At 52.6% G+C, this 27,281-nt stretch overlaps 3 protein-coding genes across 9 annotated transcripts in view; 2 read left to right on the forward strand and 1 right to left on the reverse strand.

Moving 5' to 3' along the window:
- TLN1 (talin 1) overlaps window positions 1-2,131 on the forward strand; it is a 34,494-nt gene extending 32,363 nt beyond the window's left edge. For both annotated transcript variants that reach the window (XM_002819645.6, XM_054520941.2), the window contains 7 exons: window positions 1-106; window positions 305-429; window positions 534-659; window positions 788-850; window positions 963-1,145; window positions 1,296-1,424; window positions 1,552-2,131. In XM_002819645.6, coding sequence (XP_002819691.2) covers window positions 1-106; window positions 305-429; window positions 534-659; window positions 788-850; window positions 963-1,145; window positions 1,296-1,424; window positions 1,552-1,677 — 858 coding nt within the window. In that variant the 3' untranslated portion in view covers window positions 1,678-2,131. The remainder of the gene's footprint in view (window positions 107-304; window positions 430-533; window positions 660-787; window positions 851-962; window positions 1,146-1,295; window positions 1,425-1,551) is intronic.
- A 7,570-nt stretch (window positions 2,132-9,701) lies between these two features.
- Window positions 9,702-17,615, forward strand: TPM2 (tropomyosin 2). 5 transcript variants are annotated; one of them, XM_002819646.6, is made up of 9 exons: window positions 9,702-9,901; window positions 10,335-10,460; window positions 13,832-13,965; window positions 14,059-14,176; window positions 14,271-14,341; window positions 14,471-14,546; window positions 15,062-15,124; window positions 15,297-15,366; window positions 16,369-17,615. In XM_002819646.6, exons 1-9 carry the CDS (start codon window positions 9,788-9,790, stop codon window positions 16,449-16,451), a joined length of 855 nt encoding a protein of 284 aa, XP_002819692.1. In that variant the 5' UTR covers window positions 9,702-9,787; the 3' UTR covers window positions 16,452-17,615. The 5 variants fall into 5 exon arrangements, with proteins under 5 accessions (XP_002819692.1, XP_003777399.1, XP_003777398.1 ...); XM_003777351.5 differs by having other exon boundaries at window positions 17,460-17,615; XM_003777350.5 differs by lacking the exon at window positions 14,471-14,546 and adding an exon at window positions 14,805-14,880.
- Window positions 17,616-18,443: 828 nt separating this feature from the next.
- CA9 (carbonic anhydrase 9) lies at window positions 18,444-26,949 on the reverse strand. 2 transcript variants are annotated; one of them, XM_002819647.5, is made up of 11 exons: window positions 25,377-26,949; window positions 24,176-24,205; window positions 23,812-23,982; window positions 23,537-23,679; window positions 23,354-23,446; window positions 21,761-21,827; window positions 20,271-20,428; window positions 19,613-19,757; window positions 19,472-19,498; window positions 18,771-18,852; window positions 18,444-18,639 (listed from the first exon to the last, which is right to left on the reverse strand). In XM_002819647.5, the coding sequence occupies exons 1-11, from the start codon at window positions 26,041-26,043 to the stop codon at window positions 18,579-18,581; spliced, it is 1,644 nt and encodes a 547-aa protein (XP_002819693.3). In that variant the 5' UTR covers window positions 26,044-26,949; the 3' UTR covers window positions 18,444-18,578. The 2 variants fall into 2 exon arrangements, with proteins under 2 accessions (XP_002819693.3, XP_054376946.2); XM_054520971.2 differs by lacking the exon at window positions 24,176-24,205 and having other exon boundaries at window positions 18,457-18,639.
- Between the last annotated feature and the right edge of the window lie 332 nt (window positions 26,950-27,281).

Consider the following 27,281-nt stretch of genomic DNA (forward strand, 5'->3'; position numbering starts at 1 on the left):
ACCCTGCAGAAGCCAAGCCCAGAACTGAAGCAGCAGTTGACAGGACATTCAAAGCGTGTGGCTGGCTCCGTCACTGAGCTCATCCAGGCTGCTGAAGCCATGAAGGGTGAGGGGTGACCAGGGACAGGGACGGATGGAGAACCCTGATCATGGCGTGATCTCTGCTTCCTGGCTGGACAGCTGTGTGCTAGCCTCTGCCCATAGTCCCCACAGATGCCAGGGCCTCATGATACTAACCATGCTCCCTGGTGCTTTTGACCTCTCCACTCTGCCTTAGCCTCTTTCCTCTTCCTTTATCCACCAGGAACAGAATGGGTAGACCCAGAGGACCCCACAGTCATTGCTGAGAATGAGCTCCTGGGAGCTGCAGCCGCCATTGAGGCTGCAGCCAAAAAGCTAGAGCAGCTGAAGCCCCGGGCCAAACCCAAGGTCAGTCCTGCTCCCTTCCTCTTCCATCCTCACCATGGCAGTGTCCCCACCTTCAGCCCCATCTCTGACTGTACATCTCTTTCTGCAACCTTTGCTTATTGCAGGAGGCAGATGAGTCCTTGAACTTTGAGGAGCAGATACTAGAAGCTGCCAAGTCCATTGCAGCAGCCACCAGTGCACTGGTAAAGGCTGCGTCGGCTGCCCAGAGAGAACTAGTGGCCCAAGGGAAGGTGAGTGCTTAAATACCCAGAAGAATGGGGACAGGTTGGCACTTTGATGTCCACACCCACATCCATAGCCAGCGAGTCTTCGAAGTGAGGAAAATGCAGGTCTAAGTAGGCTCTTCTCCTTCCTACAGGTGGGTGCCATTCCAGCCAATGCACTGGACGATGGGCAGTGGTCCCAGGGCCTCATTTCTGCTGTAAGTGTGCAATACCCACTAGGTCTCTCTCAGTTTGAGAGACTTGAGAAGGCTGGAGTGGGGATGGACCAGGGCAAGGGGCATATTTCTAAGCAAACTCTCCCTGTTTTAGGCCCGGATGGTGGCTGCAGCCACCAACAATCTGTGTGAGGCAGCCAATGCAGCTGTACAAGGCCACGCCAGCCAGGAGAAGCTCATCTCATCAGCCAAGCAGGTAGCTGCCTCCACAGCCCAGCTCCTTGTGGCCTGCAAGGTCAAGGCTGACCAGGACTCGGAGGCAATGAAACGACTTCAGGTGAGAACCCTGACCCATCCCATTGTCCCTTGGGCTATACTGCTTCAAACTGTCACTCCCGAGATGTATGTTTCTATGAGAGAATTGAGGTACTGTCTCAACTGGGACCATACCTGAGTTCTCAACCTAGGCCACTTACTCTCTGCCCAGGCTGCTGGCAACGCAGTGAAGCGAGCCTCAGATAATCTGGTGAAAGCAGCACAGAAGGCTGCAGCCTTCGAAGAACAGGAGAATGAGACAGTGGTGGTGAAAGAGAAGATGGTTGGCGGCATTGCCCAGGTGAGCTTCACCCCAGACGCTGAAGGACGCTGTCAGGAGGGCAGTCATGTTGCCTGCGCTGGTCCCAACTACCCTATGCCCCTGCTGTGAATCCTCACTGAACTAAGTCCCCGATCTCCACCCTCAGATCATCGCAGCACAGGAAGAAATGCTTCGGAAGGAACGAGAGCTGGAAGAGGCGCGGAAGAAACTGGCCCAGATCCGGCAGCAGCAGTACAAGTTTCTGCCTTCAGAGCTTCGAGATGAGCACTAAAGAAGCTGCTCCTATTTAACGCAGACCCAGCCCAGAGACTGTGCCTGCCACTACCAAAGCCTTCTGGGCTGTCAGGGCCCAACCTGCCCAACCCTAGCACTCCCCAAAGTGCCTGCCAAACCCTGGGGCCTGGCCCCGCCCAGTCCTGCAGCACATCCCCTGTCCGCTCCCCAACCCCAAGTGCCTTCATGCCCTAGGGCCCCCCAAGTGCCTGCCCCTCCCCAGAGTATTAACGCTCCAAGAGTATTATTAACGCTGCTGTACCTCGATCTGAATCTGCTGGGGCCCCAGCCCACTCCACCCTGCCAGCAGCTTCCAGCCAGTCCCCACAGCCTCATCAGCTCTCTTCATCATTTTTTGATACTATCTTCCCCCACCCCCAGCTACCCATGGGGGCTGCAGAATTGTAAGCCCCAAACAGGTCATGCTCCAATAAAAATGATTCTGCCTACAACCTCTGCCTGGCTTCAAGGGAGACAGAAGATTCCTCCCAGGGCAGTAGGGGAGAGAGTGGGGTTGAATTCTGTCACCCAGCTTGATCCGGCTTGAAATGGGAGAGGGGAAGACTGGCAGTCTGCACCTGAGGTCCCTTCCTCCTTGCACCCGGACGCCTAAAGTTATCCATTGGGGAAGCTGTGCCTGAGAAGTCATACTCCTGTTATCCTCACCTCCCTGGCCAGCACCTAAGCCTCACAAAGTGTCGTTCTTCTGCTGCTGGGACAGCAGCTACCACAGCTCCTTGTGGCTACCAGTACATTCTGTTCTTCATAGCTACTCAGGGTATATCAACAAACCCAGTCCTTGACCAAATTCAAACTTTCAAAAGAAGCTTTGCTAAAAATAATATGCCTATAAGTGTCTGAGCCTAAGTGAACTATGGCCACAAAATTGATTGAAGCCATTAGCGAGCAAAAAAATCCCAACTTGAGGCTGCCTCGGGTAGGCACCGCTCTTGATTGGGTTGGGGCACTCCTGCCTAGGGTAGCACTAAAAGTGAAGAGCTTGACCCAGGTGTGAGAATTTATCGTTAGAGGGGCAGAGCTCCCCTAGTGGCCAGGAAGGTGCTAGCAGCCCTGTTCCAGCCACCCTGCTAATCTGGTGGGTCAGTGGAAGGAGGCAGTCAGGGAGGTGGATGCTGTGTGCTTCCACGTCCTCATCCACCCACTCTGCCCATAATGCATGGACTCTCTGACAGTCGTCTTAGGTTGGCAACTATTTTCATGCATGATTCTTTAGTCAACTCTACCGCCCAGTACATTATTTCCTCAAGTAGAACACAAACACCACCCATCTGCTACTAACACCTTCTACTCCCACCACATTAGGGAAAGCTTGAAGTAGATGGAATGTAGCTGGTAACGGTGGTTCGAGCCTCTAATCCCAGCTACTTAAAAGGCTGAGGCAGGAGGACTGCTTGAGACTAGGAGTTCAAGGCTGCAGTGAGCTATGATGGTGCCACTGTGCGCCAGCCTGGGTGACGGAGCGAGAGCCCTTCTCTAAGAAATAAAGTAGATGGAACTCTAGGACAGCTCATTAGGGAAGGTGCCAACCTCCTACCATCACTCCTATCACCAGTGATTCATTCATTCAATATTTACTAAGCCATGCTTGTGCTAAGCACTGGAAAATTGAGATGTATTATCACTTCTCTGACGCAGAGGACTGGCAACTCCAGTACATACTGCGGGGGCTCCCTAATCCCAGATTCAATGTCATAGTATCAGTTGAGGACCTTGGAGATCAAATCCCTTCTACAACCTCCCCGACAAGTGGCAGTCCAGACTTTGAACTCCAGCTATGAGCCCAGGACAGCTGCTTACTCCTGTTACCATTTCCTTGTCAGGTCCTCAGGAACTGGGACCAATCATGTCCTTCTCACTAGTGATAACTTGGGAGCCGTCTGGGGAGAGGCTTTAAAACCCATTAGACCAGCAGCTCTTCAAATGTGGTCCATAGGTCAAAATTATTTTCATAAAAATACCAAGACATTATTTTTCTTAGCTGGGGATGGTGGTGCACACCTGTAATTCCCAGCTACTTGGGAGGCTGAGGCACCAGAACTGCTTGAACCTAGGATGCAGAGGTTGCAGTGAGCTGAGATCACGCCACTGCACTCCAGCCTGGGCAACAGAGCAAGACTCAAAAAAAAAGTCCTTGATGAAGTAAAAAAAAAATTTTTTTTTTTGAGACAGAGTCTCGGTCTGTAGCCCAGGCTGGAGTGTAGTGGCGCGATCTCGGCTCACTGCAACCTCCACCTCCTGTGTCCCGGTTCAAGCAATTCTCCTGCCTCAGCCTCCCGAGAAGCTGGGATTACAGGCACATGCCACCATGCCCAGCTAATTTTTGTATTTTTAGTAGAGACAGTGTTTCACCATGTTGGCCAGACTGGTCTTGAACTCCTGACCTCGTGATCTGCCTGCCTCTGCCTCCCAAAGTGCTGGGATTACAGGCGTGAGCCACCATGCCCAGCCTAAATGTATTAATTTAATTAAACCTTAATCCTTAAGGAAAAGGCTTTTCAACATTCTGTCTGATAAAGTGGGAAGTATGCATAAGACATTTTGCATACCAAAGTATGATGGTTTTCTGGAGGAAATAACTTAGGCCATTCTTTGAGTTGTGAGCTGAACTAGCTGCTCTTTTATGGAATGCCACGTTTACTCAAAAGAATGACCGACAAACTGTGGTTATCAGATTTAGGTAGCTGGCAGAACTTTTCTAAAAAGGAACAGAGTGAGTCTGTCACTTCAGGGAAAAATCTGACAGTGTTTGTTGCCAATGATACAATTCAAGCTTTCAAGTGAAAAATAGAATTTTGGAACACTTGTATTTGGTACATGAGCTTCACAGCTTCCCAAAATTTAAAACTTAAAGACTTTACTATTCTCCAATATAATACTATGAAGAAAAACAAAGACTTTACTGTTGAAACCTATTGTGATTTTTTAAAATTTCATTTATTTATTCATTTTTGAGACAGAGTCTCGCTCTGTTGCCCAGGCTGGAATGCAGTGATGCAATCTCAGCTCACTGCAACCTCCACCTCCCGGGTTCAAGCAATTCTCCTGCCTCAGCCTCCTGAGTAGCTGGGACTACAGGCGCCCGCCAGCACACCCAGCTAACTTTTTGTATTTTTAGTAGAGACAGGGTTTTGCCATGTTGCCCAGGCTGGTCTCGAACTCCTGAGCTCAGGCAATCCACCCACCTCGGCCTCCCAAAGTGCTGGGATTACAGGTATGAGCCACCGCGCCTGGCCTGAAACCTATTGTGATTTTTAAAATAATGTATAATGAAACATTAATATTTGGAATATTTGCATAGCTCAGTGAATCAATTATTTTCCATATGACCAATGCACAGTGTTACAAGATTATGCACGGGTAAAAGATCCAATCAGGTGCAGTTCAGAAAAACGGATTTTTTTTTTTTTTTTTTTGAGACAGAGTCTTGCTCTGTCACCCAAGCTGGAGTGCAGTGGTGCAATCTCGGCTAACTGCAACCTTCGCCTCGCAGGTTCAAGTGATTCCCCTGCCTCAGCCTCCCGAGTAGCTGGGATTACAGGTGTGTGCCACCACCACACCTGACTAATTTTTGTAGTTTTAGTAGAGACGGGGTTTCACCATGTTGGCCAGGCTGGTCTCGAACTCCTGACCTCAGGTGTTCCACCCACCTTGGCCTCCCAAAGTGCTGGGATTACAGGTGTGAGCCACCACACTTGGCCAAAACAATGGATTTTAGTTTAACAGTACAAAAAGGTCACTGATATCGTTTCACATTCTACATTGCAACTGCCCCTTAAGAAATGGCCAATTATCGGCCAGGCACAGTGCCTCAGGCCTGTAATTCCAGCATTTTGGGAGGCTGAGGCAGGAGGGTAGCTTGAGCCTAGGAGTTTGAGACCAACCTAGGCAACATAGTGGGACACCATCTCTATTTAAAAAAAAAAAAAGGCCGGGTATGACGGTGCACATGTGTAGTCCCAGCTACTGGAGGAGACTGAGGCGGAGAGAGCACTTGAGCCCAGAAGGTCAAGGCTGCAGTGAGCCAAGCCGTGATTGTGTCTCTGCACTACAGCCTGGGCGACAGAGCCAGACCTTGTCTCAAAAAAATCATAAATAGGCCAGGCCTGGGATGGTGGCTCACGCCTGTAATCCCAGCACTTTGGGAGGCCAAGGCAGGCAGATTACCTGAGTTCAGGAGTTCAAGACCAGCCTAGCTAACACAGTGAAACCCCATCTCTACCAAAAATATAAAAAGTTATCTGGGCGTGGTGGCTGGCGCCTGTAGTCCCAGCTACTTGGGAGGCTGAGGCAGGAGAATGGCGTGAACCTGGGAGGCGGAGGTTGCAGTGAGCCGAGATTGTGCCACTGCGTTCCAGCCTGGGCGACAGAGTGAGACTCCGTCTCAAAAAAACAAAACAAAACAAAACAAAAAAAATACAACAGTTAGCTGGGTGTGGTGGCTTATGCCTGTAATCCCAGCTACTCAGGAGGCTGAGGCAGGAGAATCACTTGAACCTAGGAGGCAGAGGCTGCAGTGAGCCGAGATCGCTCCACTGCACTCCAGCCTGGGCGACAGAGTGAGACTCTGTCTCAAAAAAACAAAACAAACAAACAAAAAATACAACAGTTAGCTGGGTGTGGTGGCTTATGCCTGTAGTCCCAGCTACTCGGGAGGCTGAGGCAGGAGAATCACTTGAACCTGGGAGGCGGAGGTTGCTGTGAGCTGAGATCGCCCCACTGCACTCCAGCCTGGGTGACAGCGCGAGACTCTGTCTCAAAAAAATAAAAAACAAATAATAATAATAATAAATAATAGGCCAGGCGTGGTGGTTCATACCTGTAATCCCAGCACTTTGGGAGGCCGAGGCAGGCAGATCACTTGAGGTCAGGAGTTTGAGACCAGCCTGGCCAACATGGTGAAACCCCGTCTCTACTAAAAATACAAAAATTAGTCAGGCATGATGGTGCATGCCTGTAGTCCCAGCTACTCAGGAGGCTGAGACAGGAGAATTGCTTGAACCTGGGAGGCGGAGGTTGCAGTGATCCAAGATTGCACCACCGCACTCCAGCCTGGGCAACACTGCGAGACTGTTTCAAAATAAATAAAATAATAAATAAATCTTTCCAACTGCATATCTGTTGTGAGACAGGATTTTCTTCATATGTCTCAGTAACCAACATATAGCAACAGATCAAATATGGAAGGAGATATTGAGAATAAACCTGTCCCCTTGGAAGCCAGAGAGTAAAGAGATTTGTAAAAATGTAAAATAATTTCCATACTCTCATTAATTTGGGGAATGGGAATATAGTTATCTTTCATTTAGAACATTATGTTAACATGGTTAACGTGTAATGAGTTTATTTTTGTTATTTTTAACGAATTGATACATATTTAAAATTTTTCTCGTTTCATTTTAATATGGCAACTATTGGTAGATATAACCCACTTCAACAAAAAAGCTGTTTGGGGGTCTTCAATACTTTTTAAGAGTGTAATGGGTTCTAAGACCAAAAGACTCACACCGTATTAGTATATTTGAAAAGTACCCGGAACCTGGTACATAAAAAACTCATCTGGCAAATGTTCATGAAGTGCCAACTCTATGCCTGGTGCTGTGCTAGGCCTTGGGGATTCAGAATTGAGAACAATCGTTTCTGTTGAGGACTCACAGACCGGCGGAGGCGCCAAACCGGTATAAGAACAGTTATACCATGGGACTAGGATAAGGGTGAGAGCCCGCACCAAGAACACGCACCTATTAGGTGAGGCGGTGGGAAGAGAAGTGGCCAGGGAAGGCTTCCCAGAAAAGCTGACACTTGATCTGAGTCTTAAAGGCCACCAGGAATCAGCCAAGGGGATGGGCATTTTAGGGAGAGAGAACAGAATGCATAAACTGTGGAAGCTTTAAGAAAAGGATGGCTATTTCCAGCTCCTGCACGTAGCTCATTACGAATGCAGCATGAGGTACAAGCATGAATACTGGGGGTTACGTTGGGCATGGAAGGGGATGAGGCCAGAGAGGCAAGCAAGAGCCAAAACAACGGGCCTTCTATACCATATTAAGAAATGTGGATTTTTTTTTCTCCTCAAAACAGGCAGGGTGCCCGCACGCCTGTAATCCCAGCTACTCAGGAGGCCGAGTCGGGAGGATCACTTGAGCCCGTAAGTTCAAGACCAGCCTGGGCAATCTAGCAAGCTCCCGTCTCAAAAAAGGTGGGGGGACAGGGATTAGGGAGGGGTTTTGGAGGATTTTAGATAATATTCACATTAACTTTTAAAAAGATATTTGACAACAATGTCATGGGACAGTCAAATGAATGAATGACTTGAGGAACCAGAAGTAAGACTACAAAACAAACTGAAGAAAACATAAGGAGCGGCCAGAGGCCAGCCCAGACCGACCCGAGGAGGAACCTCATTGGTAGGAAGCAGCCTCTCCAGGATTAGGTGGATGTGAGACGCGAAGGGCAGGGGAAACCGAGTGGTCCAGCATACGCTACTGGTGGATGAGGGGTCTTCCACGGAGTTAGAGGAACACTGCGAGGTCAGGCCAGGGTTGCTCTCCGTGTGGCTAGCAGGCAGCTAAACAGATCTGAATGCATTTCCACGCCTCCTCCCCACCGCCCCGGCCAGCGGCCTCGGGTTCCCACGGTCCCCAGCCCACTGCAAAATCCAGTCCTCCCGCCCCTCTACGACTGGAGGGTGGGGGCGAGGCTAGCAGCTCCCTCCCGGCTTCCTCCGCTTGTTCTCTCCTCCCCTTCCCCCTCCTCCGGGCGGCTCTCCACTTCCTTTCCACCCACCCCACCCCAGGGAAAAACGAAAACAAACACCCTCGCGCCCCGCGCCTCCGACTCCCGGACCCCACGACCCGGCTCCGGCGCTGCTTTGGCGGCCTGGGTCGGAGAAGGCACCTCGCCCCGGACCCCCTACGCCCCGCGGCTCAGTGACTCTTCCCCTTGCCCTCCGCCTTCCCCGCCCCAGCCCGGCTCCGCCTCCCAATGGGGAAACATCCCAAAAAAGGGCAGAAAAGAAATTTCAGCATAAAGTTGGCCCACTGGGAAAGAGAGGAGCGTCCGCGGGGAGCGGGGGAGGAGAGGGAAGGCGCGCGGAGGGGAGTGGGGCCAGGCGGAGCCGGGGGCGGGGAGCTGAGGGGCTCGGGACGCGTCCGGGTGGGAGCGGGGGCGGGGAACGCGCGGTGACCAGCCCGGCTGCAGCCGCGTGGAAAATATGCGGGGCACGTGGGGGGCGGGGCGGGGAGCTGGGTCCTGAGCCGCCGGGTGCTCGCAGGAAGGGCCTGGCTCCAGGGGCAGGGGCTGGGAGGGGAGGCGAGGGGATGAGAGGTCAGGCCGGTCCTGGGGGCAGCAAGCCCGGCCACACTCCGCACCGCGACCGGGGCTCTGGGCTCGCTTTCTGCCTCAGTTTCCCCAAGCTCCCGATGAGACTCCGCTACTACCACCACGTCGATAACGCAAACCTAGAGGGACTCAGGGTAAACTGAGGCACTCAAACTGCCGAGGAGCTCCGCCTCCCAAGAGACATTTAATCCGGGGGGATTTGCAGGAAACTTCTAAATTAAGTGTAGCGGTTGCTGCAGCTGAGGTGGGGCACGCCGGTCCCTGCGCCCGGGCAGCTGCCGTGAGCTCACGCCCCGAAATAGCCCCTGGGGCCCCAGCCGCAGCTGCCACTGGGTCCGGCTGTCACTCAGAGGAAGCACGGAGCCCCCAGCCCAAGGGTCCCCTCCCCTTCGCAGTGCCGGGGTTTTTCCAGCCGACCGTCGGCCACTTTTTCCTCCGACGGCTGGCAGGGAATACGGGAATGGGGGCGGGACCCCAAGGGAGGCGGTCCCCAGTGGGTGGGCGAAGGGGGCGGCCGCACCCCCCGGCCGGGCCGTGCTTCTGCCCCTACAAGGTTTGGGCCGAGGTGGGGGAGGGTCCTGGTTGCCGGCCCCGCCCGGTCCCTCCCCGCCTTTTAGGCGCCCGCGCGGCCGGGACGTCCCAGTCCCGCTCCGTCCTCCTCGCCTGCCACCGGTGCACCCAGTCCGCTCAGCCAGCCCAGTCCGTCCGATCCTCATCGCCTGCCGGCCGGCGCACCCCCCACCGCAGCCATGGACGCCATCAAGAAGAAGATGCAGATGCTGAAGCTGGACAAGGAGAACGCCATCGACCGCGCCGAGCAGGCCGAAGCCGACAAGAAGCAAGCTGAGGACCGCTGCAAGCAGGTTAGGGCCGGGCCCAGTGCAGCCTGCTCTCCCCGCGCCGAGGGCAAGGGTGGGCCGCTGCCATGGGTCCCCCAGCCGCGGGCCTGCCCGCCAAGGCTCTCTCCCACCCAAGGTGGGGGCTGGGCCTTCACAGTACCCTCAGGGCCTTCGCCAGAGCCGCTTATCTCCCCTACAATAGCCTGGGGAAGCCCCAGGCCCCTGGTTTCCACTCCTGCCCTTGCAGAGCGCGGTTGGTCCTGCTCCTTGGGGCTTGAAGTTTTCTCTGTACCCCCAACAGGTCCCACCAGCACCCTTGACTGTACTGTCCCACTTCTGTTATTCCGCTTCCATCCTAGTAGCCTCCAAATCTTAGTAGCACCCCTACACACACCGCGTCTCCATTCTGGGCCTGGGCCCCCTCCCAGCCTGGCTGACCAAGTACCCTCTGTCCCAGCTGGAGGAGGAGCAGCAGGCCCTCCAGAAGAAGCTGAAGGGGACAGAGGATGAGGTGGAAAAGTATTCTGAATCCGTGAAGGAGGCCCAGGAGAAACTGGAGCAGGCCGAGAAGAAGGCCACTGATGTGAGTGTGGACTTGAGGGACGATGGGAGGAGTTATGGCACTGGGAAGGGGCCCCCTGGGTATGGGAATAAGGGGATTGGGGCACCTTATCCCCTTATGTCCCCAGCACCAGGACAGAAATGGTTTCATCTCAGTAACCAGGGCTAGGGTAAACTTACACAAGTAATCCAAGACAGTGGATAAATCAAAACCACCTACCACTTCCCCCAGAGGACTTAGCCCTGTAATTCTGTTTGGTTCCAGCTTTTAGAATGTACAGTGATCAAGCAGTGAGTCATTGTGGGGGTGGAAGATATAAGAATTTACCATCTACCTCAATTAATCCTCCAGCTGAAATTGGAGAGGAGACTACAGCCGTTTGGGGGTGGGGGGATGTGGGTATGAGGTACTAGCAGGCAGGAGGAGGGAGAGGGATCCAGAGATGAGGCCCCACTTGAGTTACAACCCTAAGGGGCTATTAGAAATTCCCTGGCCTTGACCTCTGGCTTCAGCAGCCCTGCTGTGCCCTGGGGCCCCAGCTCAGGTTCTAATGGCTCCTCATTTACCCTCATTAAGCTGTCAGCCTGGAGACCACGCCAGGCCACAGGGCAGAGGGACAGGGCCACAAATGCCAAAGCAGCTACCTTGGCAGGTCATTTACCCTGAGATTTCTCTGCAAACCCCACAACCCCAACCAGACTTCACTTCCTGCCATTCCCAACCCCCACCTTAAGGTGGGACAATGGCCATATGGCTTTGGTATGGTGGTAGTTTCCCCATTCTCTGCCTCAGTTTCCCCATCTTCCTTCCTCCCAGGATTGTTTTAAGATGAACCTATGGTTAGATTAGCATAAAGCATGGTCTGAACATCAGAGATGACATTGCTGTTTGTGTCGACTGCTCATGTTCCCAGCCCCCCAGGGTTGGGCTTCTGTGACCTCCAGCCTCCAGTTTTGGTTCTCCACCAGTCCTGGCACTTGGGAGGGAGCTGACCTGCAGCTGCTAGCACAGACGACCCTGGGCATCTGACACTCTATAAATAACCAAGGCCCAGTGCAGCTGGAGGCAGGATTGGAAACCCAAGGAGCTGGTTGGGGCTGGAGGGGCAGGGGGGACAGGGACAGAGCTGGGGAGGCAGAGCTGCAGCACCAGGAGCAGATAGGAAAGACTGCCCAAGCTTACTGGTGACCTTGAACACCGCACTCAACTTACATGGTGCCTCAGTTTCTCCCTCTCTCTTGCTTCCCATATTTCTAATGGGGACAGTAGTGCCTGTCCTGTGGTTAGAGAGCCGCCCCCGTAACTGGGAAGAGCTTGAGAGGCAGGAAATGGCACATATCAGTCCCATGATGACGACCCCAGGACTTCCCAAACTTTCCAGAGTCTTTTGTCACCCCACCATCATGAAGAATTTTTTTTTTACAGTCTCACCTCTCTCAAGGGTAGTCCTCCAATGTCCCCCACAGTGATTCTTCCCAACCCCCAATGCTGTCCCCAGAATCCTTCCACACTGAGTCATCTGGCCCTGTGCCCATGATGGGCTCTTGTCACTCTAGGTGGCCAAACTCCAGGTGCCTTCAGCACCTGGAAGACAAGCTACCATCTACTCTCTATATATGGTGCTGTTTCCCCTGCCCTGCAGTCCTACCAAGGACCTGCTTCCTATGCTCTGTCCAAGTGCTGCCCCCAGCCCCTCCCCCCACCTCCTTTCCCTACACAGGTCCTCTCTCCTCTCCACTCTGAAATCTCAGGGTCTCTGTGTCCTTGTTTTTGACAGAGAAAGGGGATAACCTAATATTTATGGAATGTGGACCCTGTGCAGGCAATGTACTCAGTGCTTTCTGCATGTTATTTTACGATTTCCCAAACTTGGCTTATCATCAGAATCACTCTGGGGCTTTAAAAAAAAAAAGAGAAGATTCCCAAGCCCCCGCCCTACACATCCCAATTCAGTGGATCTAGCATGGGGTAAGAGAACCTGTTTAGTTTTATGAGCCTCACTGAAGGTCCTGTTGATTAACTGAGTATTAAAAGCACTGGATTATCTCAGAACAGCCTTAAGAAGGAGGAACTGTTATTGTTAACTCCAACTTGTGAAGGAGGAAACTGAGGCTTAGAGAGGCTAAATAAGTTGCCCACAGTTACACAAGTGTTGAGTGGCTGAGCCGTGGCTCAAAGACAATCTGACTCAGAGCCGATGCTCTTAACACCAGGCTGCCCTGCTCCTCTCATTTTCCTTTACTGGCGCTCGCCTTGCTCTGCCCTTTTTCTCAGTGTTTGACCAGTCTTTATGGATTTTTGCCAAAACCTCCAGGGTTTTGCCTCCTACTGCAAGCCCAGGGGCTGAGTAGACATCCCTCACACTGCCCCTGCATTGCCCCCAGCTCTCTGCTGGCCTTGGCAGGGAGCCCCTTGCTACAGCCATGGGTATTCCTTATAGGCCTGCCTCCTGGGCTTCTTGCTGGGAGTCTGCCTTACAGCTGATGACAGATGACATCACTGAGCTTGATTCTTTTTTTTTTTTTTTTTTTTTGAGATGGGATCTTGCTATGTTTCCCAGGCAGGGCTCCTAGGGTCAAGCTGAACTCCCGCCTTAGCCTCCAGAGTAGCTGGGATGACAGGCATGCACCACCATGCCCAGTATCACTGAGCTTGATTCTGTGACGGGCTATTCTTAGCAGTAGTGACATCTAGTTGGCCTGATTCTTCCCCCATCCCCTTACCTGGGCCAGGCTTTGCTGTGTAGGAATCAGAGCTGCATCAGACCTGGCCCCAGCACTTGAAGTGCTCTCACAGGGAACAGGAGGACTTGTGTGCAGGTGACCTTTGGGAGACTAACTGTGCACAGTGCAGGAGAGGCCCTGCAGCAGGGGAGCAGAGCTTGTCAAGCAAGGAATGCATGTATTTTTTTGTTTTTTTGAGATGGAGTTTCGTTCTTTTTACCCAGGCTGGAATGCAGTGGCGCGACCTCGGCTCACTGCAACGTCTGCCTCCTGGGTTCAAGTGATTCTTGTGCCTCAGCCTCCCAAGTAGCTGGGATTACAGGTGCACACCACCATGCCTGGTTAATTTTTTATTTTTAATAGAGACAGAGTTTCACCATGTTGGCCAGGCTGCTCTCAAACTCCTGACCTCAGGTGATCCACCCACCTCGGCCTCCCAGAGTGCAGGGATTACAGGTGTGAGCCACCATGCCCGGCCTGAATGCACATTTTTTACTGGAGCACAGTCTGGGCAGAAGATGATTGGTTGGGGAAAAATTACTACGTAGAATGTCTAGAAACCAGGAAGCCTCAGTTCTTTCTGAGAAGAATCTTGCCATCCTCTGGAGCCTCTCTGATCCTTATCCAAGGCTAACAATGCCTTTTTGACCCCTGACCTCTGACCCACAGGCTGAGGCAGATGTGGCCTCCCTGAACCGCCGCATTCAGCTGGTTGAGGAGGAGCTGGACCGGGCCCAGGAGCGCCTGGCTACAGCCCTGCAGAAGCTGGAGGAGGCCGAGAAGGCGGCTGATGAGAGCGAGAGGTGGTCAGGGGCCTCCAGGAGGATGGTGTGGGAGGGAGAAGGGAGCCTGTCTGCTGGTCCTGACCCCACACTCACCCTCCCCCTGCCTTTCAGAGGAATGAAGGTCATCGAAAACCGGGCCATGAAGGATGAGGAGAAGATGGAACTGCAGGAGATGCAGCTGAAGGAGGCCAAGCACATCGCTGAGGATTCAGACCGCAAATATGAAGAGGTGACAGCCTTGCCCCTCTGCCTGCTCGCTGCCCAGCCTGCAACATGCCCAGTCTTTCTCCACTGATCTGCCCTCTCTTTCTCACTCCCCCCAGGTGGCCAGGAAGCTGGTGATCCTGGAAGGAGAGCTGGAGCGCTCAGAGGAGAGAGCTGAGGTGGCCGAGAGGTAAAGATACCCGGGGGTGGCAAGTGAGCCCATTGGCCCTGGGGCCTTCCACACAGTGGGAAGGTAGTGTCCTAGGCTTGGGGCTGTAGGGACAGGCCCTGTCCTCTGACCCCTGCCCGCTGCCCCCAGCCGAGCCAGACAGCTGGAGGAGGAACTTCGAACCATGGACCAGGCCCTCAAGTCCCTGATGGCCTCAGAGGAGGAGGTAGTGACCCCTCTGAACCTTTCTGGGCAATGGCGCCTTCTCTCAGCTCACCTTCCCTCCATCTCAGCACCACAGGCTGCTCTTTCTCAGCTGCTGGGGATCAGGAAGGGCCTGGGGCTTCTGAGCCCTGCCTGCTGTCACTCTCACAACTTTGCTCTTCTCTTCTCTCCTCCACCCATCCCCCGCTGTGCCATCTCCACTGTCTGGCTTCGCTGTGCCCTCACACCCTGCCCCCCTCCCGCCACACACCCCCTGCAGTAAATGTGGGGACCTAGAGGAGGAGCTGAAAATTGTTACCAACAACTTGAAATCCCTGGAGGCCCAGGCGGACAAGGTAGAGGGGAGCAGAGGGGCAGTGAGGATGGGGTCCCACAGGGGAGGGAGGTGAGGGGCCCAAGGCAGGGAGGGGCTGGGTGTTCAATGGAGGCAAGATGGCCAGGAGCCTACGGGGTACAATGGAGAAATGAAGGATCTGTGGTAGCGCTGTACTGATGGCGTGTGTGTGTCCCCAAAAGTATTCCACCAAAGAAGATAAATATGAAGAGGAGATCAAACTGTTGGAGGAGAAGCTGAAGGAGGTGAGAGTCCTCTTCCAGTTCCCAGTCTCCCCTCAAGCCACCCTAATCCTTGCCAGAGATGGCCTTTGGCAGGACACTTGAGGGTTGGGATGGGCAAGAAGCTTGACTTAGGCAGTGGTCTGTGGCAGGGCCTAATTCTTTGCCATTTCTCCCATCCTGCCCTTACCCCCAGGCTGAGACCCGAGCAGAGTTTGCCGAGAGGTCTGTGGCAAAGTTGGAGAAAACCATCGATGACCTAGAAGGTAAAAGAAGCCTTTATAAGTAGGTCCACACCTGCCGTGATTATCAGTCTGTCCTGTACCTTCTCATCCCATTTTATTTGCCACCAATAAACTAGGGTTGGGCCACCTAGGACCCTACCAACTCCCCAACTCTGTGGGCCATGTCTACAATTCAGGTAATTGTAGCTGCCCACGGTGCAACAACTCCAGTGCTTCTCAAACTTCAGCATGCATGAGAATCACTGGAGAGTTTTAAAAACAGATTCCTTGACTCTGCCCCAAAGAGATTGCTGACTTTGGGCTGGAGGATTTACATTTCTAGCTAGTTCTCTGCTACTGCCAATGCTGCTGGTCCTCATGCCACACTCTGAGTGGCACCCATATAGACAATTCCGTCCCCGAGTGTAACGCAGTAGAGTTCTAGTGCAGAGACTGGCTTATTAACTAGAGAGCTGTTGGACTGAACATCTAGGTCTGCGTGACAGCACTAATAGAAAACACTATTTTAAGCTAGATTTGACAACAGCAAACATCCAGATATTTGTGAGTCTGTGGCTATTTCTATTGTTAATGGTGTTGTGGCTGAAGTTGCCTTTCCTTTTTATTCTGTGATAACCCTTTCACTTTCCCACTTCTCTCGCTTCCAGCCTTCTCAGGCAAGCTCCAATTTTACCTCCAGCTTTAGGAGATTTGCCCTTTCTGGCTCCAGCACCCTCCCTCTCCCCCCTAAGCGAGCACTCCTGCTTGTCGAGAGCACTGTACCCACAGCTCCCTGGAGAGGCAGGAGCTCCTGCGGGTAGAGCCACTTTGGGGTACAGAGAAGAACAGAAAAGAGATGGGGTAGAGATGGGGAGAAGGAGTTCCTGACAGCCATCCAGCCTGTTCCCTGGCCTCCCTCTCTCACTCTGTCTTTGTGCACCTCTGATTCTGTTTTTCTTTCCATTGCCCTCTCTCCTTCCTTTCCTCTTTCCCTCCACTCCCTTTCCCACACTCCCACCTGGTCCCCTCCCTGGACCCCCCCAGATGAAGTCTATGCCCAGAAGATGAAGTACAAGGCCATTAGTGAGGAACTGGACAACGCACTCAATGACATCACCTCCCTCTGAGCCCCACGCCAGCGTGGCCACCTCAGCTGTCTTCTCTCCTCTCCTTTCCATTCTCTCTATGGGGAGGGGAGCAGGCAGGAGGAGCAGAAATTGCCAACATTGCACAGCCAGGCTGGGAGCAGCCTAGGGAGAGCCCCCATCATGCCCACCACCCACTCTGGCACTGGCTTCATCCTTTACCTATCCCCTTCCACCCCTCTTTGCTGCTTAATAAACTCTGGACTTGAACTTGGTCTGCATGCTGTTTTCCTGCCCTCCAGAGAGCACCTCTATCGCCACCACGGAGCACTGGTTCACTCCTGACACCCTGGCTCTTACTGACACCCCCAGCCCCTGCACTGAGCCCACCCACAAAACACCATGGCCCACGCTGAAACCCCTCTGCACGGGCACTCCCTGGCTGTCGCTCTCTGACTCACCGCTGCATGTGGGCACGTGTGGCCCCATCAAACCGTGACCCCCTCTGGTGCCAATCACTGACCTCAGAGCACTTAGCTGGGGTTCCAGGATCAAACAGAGTGACTGGAAAGGAAGTAGGGTGGTGAGGTGCAGGACAGGGGCAAGAAGGTTGCAAAAGGTCTGGAATGGAGCTTGGAAAAATGTTGGATATCAGCAACATGGGGCTTTCACTGCAGCGGCAGGTCTGTTTTCTACCTCAAGTCTGTCTGTCTGGCCCTTCCTTTCCTGGCGCAGTCTTTGTCTTACCTTCTGTCTCCAACTTTCTTAAACCTTCTAAAGAAGAGGATAAAGTAGTTTATGACTCAGGCCTCCCCACCCCACCTCCATGACCCCAAGGCCTTGAGTGAGGCATCCACGTCCGTCCTGTTCCCCTCATCCTGGTCAGTCCATCTGTTTGTCCCTGCCATGGGGCCCTGAGGTGCCTGAATGCATGTGTCTTCTTGTGTCTCCTGACCCACTCCATGTCTATATGTCACCTTCCCCTGGCCCTGCCTCCCCACATCTCCCCCTTGTGTCTCCCTTCTCCCTCACCTGCTGCTTCCCTCACAGAGACCTTGGCCAGTGCCAAGGAGGAGAACGTCGAGATTCACCAGACCTTGGACCAGACCCTGCTGGAACTCAACAACCTGTGAGGGCCGGCCCCGCCCCCAGCCAGGCTATGGTTGCCGCCCCAACCCAATAAAACTGATGTTACCAGCCTCTCAAGGCCCTTTAATCCTTTCTTTGGTGTTGGCAATGGAGTTTGAAGGACCCCTGAATGAGCAGGGCCTGGGTCCTTGCTCTGCATTGGGACTTCCTTTTCAGGGGAAACTGGGATGGAGGGCCTGGGCTCATTGAGGAGGGGCTGTGAACAGGCTGTGTGAAGCAGGAAGTCTGACAGGACTGGGGGACATCGTGGGCCTTGTGCCCTACAGGCAGAGGAGCTGCCATCCACAGCACCGCCCTGTTCCAGCAGCCAGCTGGGCCAGACAGCACATCCTGAAGCAAAAACTGCAAGAAGTGACACATTTTCCTTGAGCAGGGTGAAAACCCAAAAGACTCAGTGTGATGTTAAGCCTAGGGCTGCTGTCTGCCCTACCCCTCAACACATACACTGCACACACACACAAACACATACACACACACAGCCATCCCAACAGTATCAGTCATTTCTGTCCTCTTCCTGATATCATCTGTGGTAGGCAGAATAATTCCCCTTCTCCAAAGATGTCCATGTTCTTATCTTACATGGGAAGAAACTTGGTGATTAAGATTTTGAGATGGGATGATTATCCTTGGTTATCTAGTTAGGCCCAGTGTAATCCCAAGGGTTCTTGAGGAGACAAGGAGGTCAAATGTGGAGGTAGGAGTTGTGACAATGGGAGCAAGAGATTGGAGTGATGTGTGGAAGGAGGAACAGGCCCTACTGACATCTGACTGCTGACCTCCGAACTGTAAGAGAATAAATGCATTACCACTAAATTCGTGCTAATAACAGTAATAGGAAATTCAAATACCATCCTTCTGATTGGGGAACAAAGGTGACTAACACATATTTTATTATAAATATTTATTTAAAAAAATTACTTGGCAGTTAAAAGGAAGTGGCATAATGAGCAGGACAGAACAGTTACCGGCTTCCCCTCAGATGCCTCTGGCTGGCTTCTCACATTCTCCAAGATCCAGCCTCTAGGCTCCAGTCTCGGCTACCTCTGCTGGGCGGTAGCTCACACCCCCTTTGGTTGCCCTTCTGTGTGTACACAACAGGGAAGGCTAATCAGAAAACTGGCCCAGGAGCAGCTCATTTGCATGCACTTGGCATGAAGTGACTCCACACGGGGTTGGGGAAGGTTGTGCCTGAGGAAAGGCTCAGTGTAATACCTGTGCTGCCTTCTCATCTGCACAAGGAAGGCGACGCTGGTGATAGCAAAAAGGAGGCCAAAAACCAGGGCTAGGATGTCACCTGGGATGGAGAGCAGAGAGGGCTGCTTTGGGAAGGAAGAGGGGTCTGCAGAGTTCCTCAACACCTGCCTCAGTGCATGCACTCCACCACCCCTGCCCCAAGTTCTCAGGCAGCCCCCAGTGCCTCAGTCTCCAGAAGAGGCCAGCCAAGGGATGAGGGTGGATACACGAGAAGGGGTAAGATAAGCACCGTTTTTGCTTCCTAAAAGCCAAGTAAAAGGGCTGTTTGGGGCCAGGCACAGTGGCTCATGCCTACAGTCCCAGTGCTTTGAGAGGCTAAGGTGAAAGGATTGCCTGAGCCTAGAAGTTCGAGGCTGCAGTGAGCTATGATCGTGCCACAACACCCCAGCCTGGGCAACAGAGTGAGACCCTATCTTTAAAAAGAAGGAGGGGGGATTGTTTTGCGAGAGGGATGCTAGGAGATTTCTCAAGCTTCATTCTAATCAACTAGCCCCTGAGGACAATGGGGGAATCCCCACCGTGATCTGCCTCTCTAATATTGGGGTTGGGGTCTGTTCTGCAGAAAAAGAGAGGGAGCAGAGGCGGTCCTGAGCAGCCCTGGGGCTGAATGGTGCTGAGGAGTCTCCTGGCATCAGGACCAAGAGGAGGGGTAGACTCACCAGCAGCCAGGCAGGAATTCAGCTGGACTGGAGAGAAAAAGGAGATGTGAGAGGCGGGCTGTGACCACCAATGACAGACACTGGCACACACATGGGAGGATAAGGGACTACTGGCTGGGGGGAAACCAGACAAAGCTGTACCTGGCTCAGCAGCCCGAGGACTGCTGTCCACTCCAGCAGGGAAGGAGGCCTCAATCACTCGCCCATTCAAAGGCTGCGTCGCTCGGAAGTTCAGCTGTAGCCGAGAGTCACCAGGTCCCCACAGGGTGTCAGAGAGGGTGTGGAGCTAAGGAGGTCAGTAGACAGTGTGGGTGGGTTCATGGCATGACAGGAAACAAGGGTCCCAGGCCAGCTCACAACCAGCACCTCAGGGCTCCACCCTCCATCTCCTGTATTCCCCACCCGGCCTCCTGATTTATTTTATAAATAAATTAATGTATCCTAAAGATGGTAGGCAGTGGTGGGATCATAGTTCACTGCAGCCTCAAACTCCTGGACTCAAGCGATCTTCCCACCTCAGCCTCCTTGAGTAGCTGGGACTAGGCGCACACACCACCATGCCTGGCTATTTTTGGTTTTGTTGGGGTTTTTTTGGTAAAGATGGGGTCACACTATGTTGCCCCGCCTTGTCTTGAACTCCTGGGCTCAAACCATTCTCCCACCTCAGCCTCCCAACATGCTGGGATTATAGGCGTGAGCCACAGAGCCCAGCCTTGATTTCTTTCTTCTCCTCTTTCTCATCTCATCTTACATCCTCTTTCCCCCGCACCCACTGTGTCCACACACACCCCAGGCCCACCTGCTTAGCACTCAGCATCACTGTCTGGTTAAACACAGTCCAGATGACACCCTGGGCACAGGGCGGTGTAGTCAGAGACCCCTCATATCGGAAGTAGCGGCTGAGGTCAGAGGGCAGGAGTGCAGATATGTCCAATCCTGGGACCTGAGTCTCTGAGCCTGTGAAGAGGACCTATGTTGGGGTCTTACCTACACTGCACCCCCTTAAACCTTCAGGGTATAGGGATACAGTTTCACCTCCCAGAAGCCAAGGTAACTCAACTCCGAGACCACTTCTTCACTAAGTGCAGGCCCTTCCCATAAGACGTAACTCAAAAAAAAGTACAGGGCTTTGGGGCAACTGGAAGACGCCTGAGGAAGCAAGAAAGGGAGAAAGAAAGGAAGGAGAGAAGGGAAAGTGGGAGGGAAGGGAAGAAGGAAGAGAAGGAAAGAAGGACCATCTGAGTCTACACTCTTAACTCTGTGTACCATCATAAAGTGCTGGGCCACAAGTTTAAGCCCAGAGCAAATTAAAAAGAAAAAATGAATCCCAGCACTTTGGGAGGCCGAGGCTGGTGGATCACAAGGTCAGGAGTTTGAGACCAGCCTGGCCAATATGGTGAAACCCTGTCTCTATTAAAAATGCAAAAAAAAAAAAAAAAAAAGAAAGAAAAAAGAAAAGAAAAAATGATCTGAATAACTTGTAAATAAATATGAATATTGATAATTATACAAAACAGACACAAGAAATGCAAAGGCAGAGTTCTACCTAGTCTAGCAGAAACCTAAAAGGTCTAGTAGAGTAAGTGAGATTTAAAATGACCCAAGAGTGACTAAGAAGAGAGCAATTTCCAACAAAAGTATTTACAAAGTTAAAATATTTGCTTATTAAAAATAAACAGTTCTCAGAAAAAGTTTAGCTCTCCAGACTTGACCTTGACAATTCCAAACACCATTTTTTGATCTTGTTTTTTTGTCTCATTTTGGTTTTTGCTTGGTTTTCTTTTTTTTTTTTTTTTTTTTTTGAGATGGAGTCTCGCTCTGTTGCCCAGGCTGGAGTGCAGTGGCACGATCTTGGCTCACGGCAACTTCTGCCTCCTGGGTTCACGCCATTCTCCTGCCTCAGCCTCCCGAGTAGCTGGGACTACAGGCACCCGCCACCACACCCGGCTATTTTTTTGTATTTTTAGTAGAGATGGGGTTTCACTATGTTGGCCAGGATGGTCTCGATCTCTTGACGTCGTGATCCACCCGCCTCGGCCTCCCAAAGTGCTGGGATTACAGGCGTGAGCCACCGTGCCTGGCGGTTTTTGCTTGGTTTTCAATCTGTAGGCAGCCGTTTGCGGGTAACTGCGTCTGTCAGCTTCATGGTTATCATCAAGATGAGCGCTGGCTCATGCTTCAATTCCTCCTGCACTGGAGGGAACCCATCTCCAGCCTCAGACCTGAAGCTCCCAAGGGTGATTCTTTATGAACTAGGCCAGAGATTAGTGGCCAGACCAACAAACTGACCTTCCTCAGCGATTTCTTCCAAGTGAGACAGCAACTGCTCATAGGCACTGTTTTCTTCTGGGCCCTCCTGGGGGATGACATTGTAAGACAGATGAGTGCATGTATCCAGGGCCATGGCTGAAGGCCGGAACATGAGGGGGTTCCCATAGTCCTCTCCCACTCCTCAGCTCTGAGAATGCTGAGGGAACATAAAATTATAATGGTTGTTGTTTTTTGTTGTTGTTGTTGTTGTTTTTTTAGAGACAGGGTCTTCCTCTTAAAATCCTATGTATTATTATTCAAACTCTATGTACTCTTTCTGTGCGAACCAATAAGCTTGGTGGACTGGTTTTCAATGACAAGCTGGAGAGAGAGGGAGAGAGCCCACTTTACTAGGATACTAGGCTCTCAGTGACCTGGGCCCTTCTAACATTTGCAGTCTCACTCACTGTTGCCCCCGTACATACTCCCCACGGGAAACCATATATACACCTTTGTGTTGGTGTCACCTCTGCATTCACCTTCATGATTCTGTGTTTGGCTTTTCAGGTGAGGTCCTGACATGCCACTTCTTTTATTTATTATTCTTCTTATTTTGCTTATGAACCTAATGTTAAGAACATTATGAACCTAAGAGTATGAACATATTGACATGCTATGTCGGAGGCATTTCTCTGAACTTTGTGCCGTGTGGCTGGCGTTAAAGAATCAGTGACTGTGGCTGGCCATGGTGGCTCACACTTGTAATCCTAGCACTTTGGTAGGCTGAGGCAGGCGGATCACTTGAGGCCAGGAGTTTGAGACCAGCCTGACCAACATGGTGAAACCCTGTCTACTAAAAATACAAAAAAATTAGCTGGGCATGGTGGCACACACCTGTAACCCCAGCTACTCAGGAGGCTGAGGCAGGAGAATCCCTTGAACCCGGGAGGTGGAAGTTGCAGTGACCCAAGATCACACCACTGCACTCCAGCCTGGGCGACAGAGAGAGACTCTGTCCAAAAAAAAAAAAAAAAAAAAAAAAAAAAAAATCAGTGAGTGAGTGAACCTAGCAGGCATCTCACCATCCCTTCCCTTTACTGGCCTCCTCTAATCATAGTGTATGTAGCCTTGATTATTATGGGTCCAAAGAGGTCACTAAACACTGCATTTCACAAAGGGGAAATGATGGGTCATTGGAGTATTAAAGAAATTACTCTCCCTGATGTCTAATGCACTACAGGTGCCATTCCCTAAATAGGCCATATTCTGAGTCTTTGCACATTCTGTTCCCTCTGCAATGAACACTTCCTTTTCTTTTCTACCAGTGAAGGCTTTAAGTGTAACCTCCTCTGTGACCACCATTTTTACTATGTCCTTCCTATGTGTCTGTCATGTCAGCCTCCACCACTGGCTGTGGGCTCCTTAGAGGCAAGGACCTACAGCTTCAGAATCCTTGTTGGGGGCTGGTGCCTGGTTCACAGTGGGTGTTAAATGAACAAACAGTGCGTGAATGAGTTTGTCAGCCAGGGGCCAGGGTGAGCATGCTGGGATGGGGTCTCTGGCTCCACGATAGAGTCCGGGAGGAGCATGGGATGGGAAAGCGGGGAGTAGGGGGTGTCCAGGATCTGGTACCTCCAGAAAGGCGGCCAACACGGCCAGGCCTCCGGGGCGCCCCAAGGCCTCCTCAACTCTGGCAAAGGCGGTGCTGAGGTGAACCACGTGGATCTGAAAAGAACACGAGGGTAGGAGAGGGCCACGTCTCTGGCCCCGCCCCGCCCCGCTCCTTTGCCCCTTCTCGGCAAGCTCCGCGCTCACCTCGGCAGGGAAACGGTGGCCTTCCACAGTGTGCTCCGAGCCCGGACGACCTGCAGCCCCCCAGTGCAGATGCAGCTGCAGAGCCCGGTACTCCCGCCCGGGACCCAGAGCCATCTCTAGCCCAGGAGGCAGGGTCAGTTGCACTGCGTAGGGATTGGCAAGTGAGCCGGCCCGGCCCGGGAGGGCCAGCCCAATCCCCGGGCAGACACTGCCGCCACGGTTCCCTTCACTGCGCCCCGCCCCATCCCCAAGTCTCGGCGGAGAGACCCCCTCACCACTGTGGCCATTGTTGCGCAGGCGCAGTTCTGGGAGCGGCGGGAGCTGGAAGCCCAGGAGTTCCAGGGGGCGCAGGGCCAGGCAGAAGGCGGCGAGCTGGGGGCGGATATCCACCGGGGACTGGAAGCGGCCCGCGCAGGCTGGGGACACCTGGGGCCAGGGCGGGTCGCCTGGGGTGGGAGAGTATAGTGAGGAAGTCTGACGCCTAGGTCAGGAACTTAGGGAGCCTGGGTAGAAAAGGTGAGGGGGTGGGACGGCGGGCGGCGGGTGGGACGCCCGGGACCAGTGTTCAGGGACGGCTGTAGGGGAGATCCACAGAGCTGGGTTCCCAGATTGGGTCTGTGCAGCGGGTGGGTGTCTCACCTCCATAGCGCCAATGACTCTGGTCATCCCCTGTATAAATGAAAAGGATGAACCGCTCAAGCTTAGAGCCCAATCCCTTCCTGGCGGCCAAAACGATGTCACAAACTCAGATGCCTTACAGGAGCATTACGGGTAACAAATGCCTTAAGCGGGCCAGGTGCAAAGCACAGGAGACCGCACCCAAACTCAACACCGCAGTTGGGTGGGCCAAACAGCAATCCTACCAGCTTGCAATTATTGTCTTAGGGTCTGTAAAAGTGAGTGGCTGTTTCAGGCCAGGCGCTGTGGCTCACGCCTGTAACCCTAGCACTTTGGGAGGCCAGGGTGGGTGGATCACCTGAGATGAGGAGTTCGAGACCAGCCTGACCAACATGGCGAAACCCCGTCTCTACTAAAAATACAAAAATTAGCCGGGCGTGATGGTGCATGCCTGTAATCCCAGCTACTTGGCTAGAGGCTGAGGCAGGAGAATCACTTGAACCCGGGAGGTGGAGGTTGCAGTGAGCCGAGATCGCGCCATTGCACTCCAGCCTGGGCAACAAAAGTGAAAGTTCGTCTCAAAAAAAAAAAAAAAAGAGTGAGTGGCCACTTCAGTCCTGAGTCCCAAATGAGTGAGTACACCATCTTTCCTTTCTCCCTTCTTTCTTCTCCCCACTCATCCCTCTGCCTTGTATGGTCTCCAACCCCTTTCCCCAAATTCCTGGCTTGGGAGTCAAGACGCCACGTTTCTCTACCTGCTGTGTCCCTTCTTCCTAGATCTCAATTTCCTCATTGTAGCCTAAGATGAGATGACTTCTACCAGCTCTTCTTGCTTGTCCTCTGGTACCCACTTCACCTCCCAAGCTTTCCTTTTCTCTTCCCCTCAAACTCTCTGACTCTCCTTCTCCACCTATTTTTTTTCTCTGTCTGCACATTTTCTCTCATCTGCACTTCTCATCCCTTTCTCTTCTCCAGCCTCCCCCTTCTCTCCCATCTCATCCAGCTCACCTCTCTCCTTTTGCACCCTTTTTATTTTCTCTCCACATCTGTCCCTTTCTACCTCCGAGAGTGGGGTGGGGATATTGGTATGGGACCTCTGGAAGGGCTTCTGTGGGGAGTACGGGCTCCCCTCCTTCCCTGAGTGACCAGAGCCTAGGCTAGGGTATGGGAGGAGAAGCATGAACCTCCTGGAACCTGGATTTGGAGACTGATGACCACTTACCTTCTTTGTCCCTGTGGGCATTATTCTTGGGTTCTTGAGGATCTCCAGGAGCCTCAACAGTAGGTAGATCCTCTAACTTCAGGGAGCCCTCTTCTTCTGATTTAGGCTTAACTTCAGGTAAATCCTCCTCTCCGAGTAGATCCTCCTCTCCAGGTAGATCCTCCTCTCCGGGTGGATCCTCCTCTCTGGGTGGATCCTCCTCTCTGGGTGAATCCTCTTCACTGGGCAGATCCTCCTTGCCCAGTGGATCATCTTCCCCAGAAAAGCCTCCTCCCAGGGGGGAATCCTCCTGCATCCGGGGCAGCCTCTGGGGATGGGCAGGCACCAGAAGCAGCAGTGACAGCAGCAGTTGCACAGTGAGGCCTGGAGCAGGGGCTGGGTTCAACAGAGGGAGCCAGGGGCTGGGGCACAGGGGAGCCATGCGGCTGACTGTGGGGTGTCCCAGCACACGGTGTGTACGGGCTGTACGTGCATTGGAAACAAGAGCTGGGTGGGGGAGGAGCAAGCCTGGAGGGGAGCAGGCTGACTCACAGAGCGCCCTTTTGCAGAGATGGAGCCAAAGTCTCACAGGTTTGTCTGGCCCTGTGCCCTCTCCCCCATACCAAAGCCAGGATGGGGGTGGAGTGAGGGGCAGGTGTGTGCACAGGCAGAAGGTTATCGGGGCCATGGACTCAGCTTGGAACCCAAGGCACCACCTGGCACTATGCAGGCTCTCCCTGGCACCACCCAGCTGCTTGCCAGCCAGCCTCAGCTAACCCTGGCCTGCTTCCCAGCTCCAGGCACAGAAGGGGAAAGGCAGGGGAGCTGGGGCCCCCATGTCCTCTGGCTGAGAGGGAAAGCAGCTCATGTATACATCCTTGACTCCACCAGGAAGCAGGTAAAGGGGTAGGGCAGGCTGCTAGGGGAGCCCGAGGGTGAGTTAAGTAGTGGGTATGTGGGACTTGAATGAAAAGCAAGTGTATGTGTCAGAGGGGCTCTGATAGGTTTAACCTATATTTATTATTCATCACATTACTCTCCTGCTCAAAAGCCTTCATTGGCTCCCCACTGCCTGCCACGATATGCACATTGTGTACTTCTGACTTCCAAGTTCCTTCAAAACCTCGCCCAAGAGACCTTTCCATCTTGTCTCCTACTACTCTCCCTCATACTCTAGCCAAATTAAACGATTATTTTTTTCTCCAAACCTTTTACCATCTTTGTTAATCTAGTTCTTGCTCCCTGAAATGCTATTTACTATTGCATTCAACAAATATTTATTTAGTACCACCATAGGTCCAGCACTGGGCTATGGACTAGGGACATGGAAATGAATAAGACACGGTCCCTCATTTCGGGAGGCTGAGGTGGGTGGATTGCTTGAGTCCAGGAGTTCGAGACCAGCCCGGGCAACATGGCCAAACCCTGTCTCTACTAGAAATACAAAAAATTAGCCAGGTGTAATGGCATGTGCCTGTAGTCCCAGCTACTCAGGAGGCTGAAATGGGATGATGGCTTGAGCCGAGGCGGTTGAGGCTGCAGTGAACTGAGATTGTACCATTGCACTCTGGCCTGGGTGACAGAGCAAGACCCTGTCTCAAAAACAAAAAAAACAAAAACAAACAAACAAACAAACAAAAACACTACCTGCCCTGAGCAGCTCGCAGTCTAGTGAGTGAGGGCAAACCCTGTCAATATCATAATATTGAGGGAAGAGAGATGAATTCTGCTTTAGAAGATAATATAGAACTAGGCAAATTTGATCATGTCCTTGAAGAAATACCAGTTCCATTGGTAAAAACAATAGGGAGAATGATATTCTGGGCAAAGGGGAGGCATAAAATGTTATGAGCAGGAGAGTGACAGAATCCAGTTCTCATACTAGGTCATGTTGAGGGCTTGAGGGCTAGTATGGAGCACAGATTG

This window comes from Pongo abelii, chromosome 13 (assembly GCF_028885655.2).
Source record: "Pongo abelii isolate AG06213 chromosome 13, NHGRI_mPonAbe1-v2.0_pri, whole genome shotgun sequence".
Taxonomy (NCBI): domain Eukaryota; kingdom Metazoa; phylum Chordata; class Mammalia; order Primates; family Hominidae; genus Pongo; species Pongo abelii.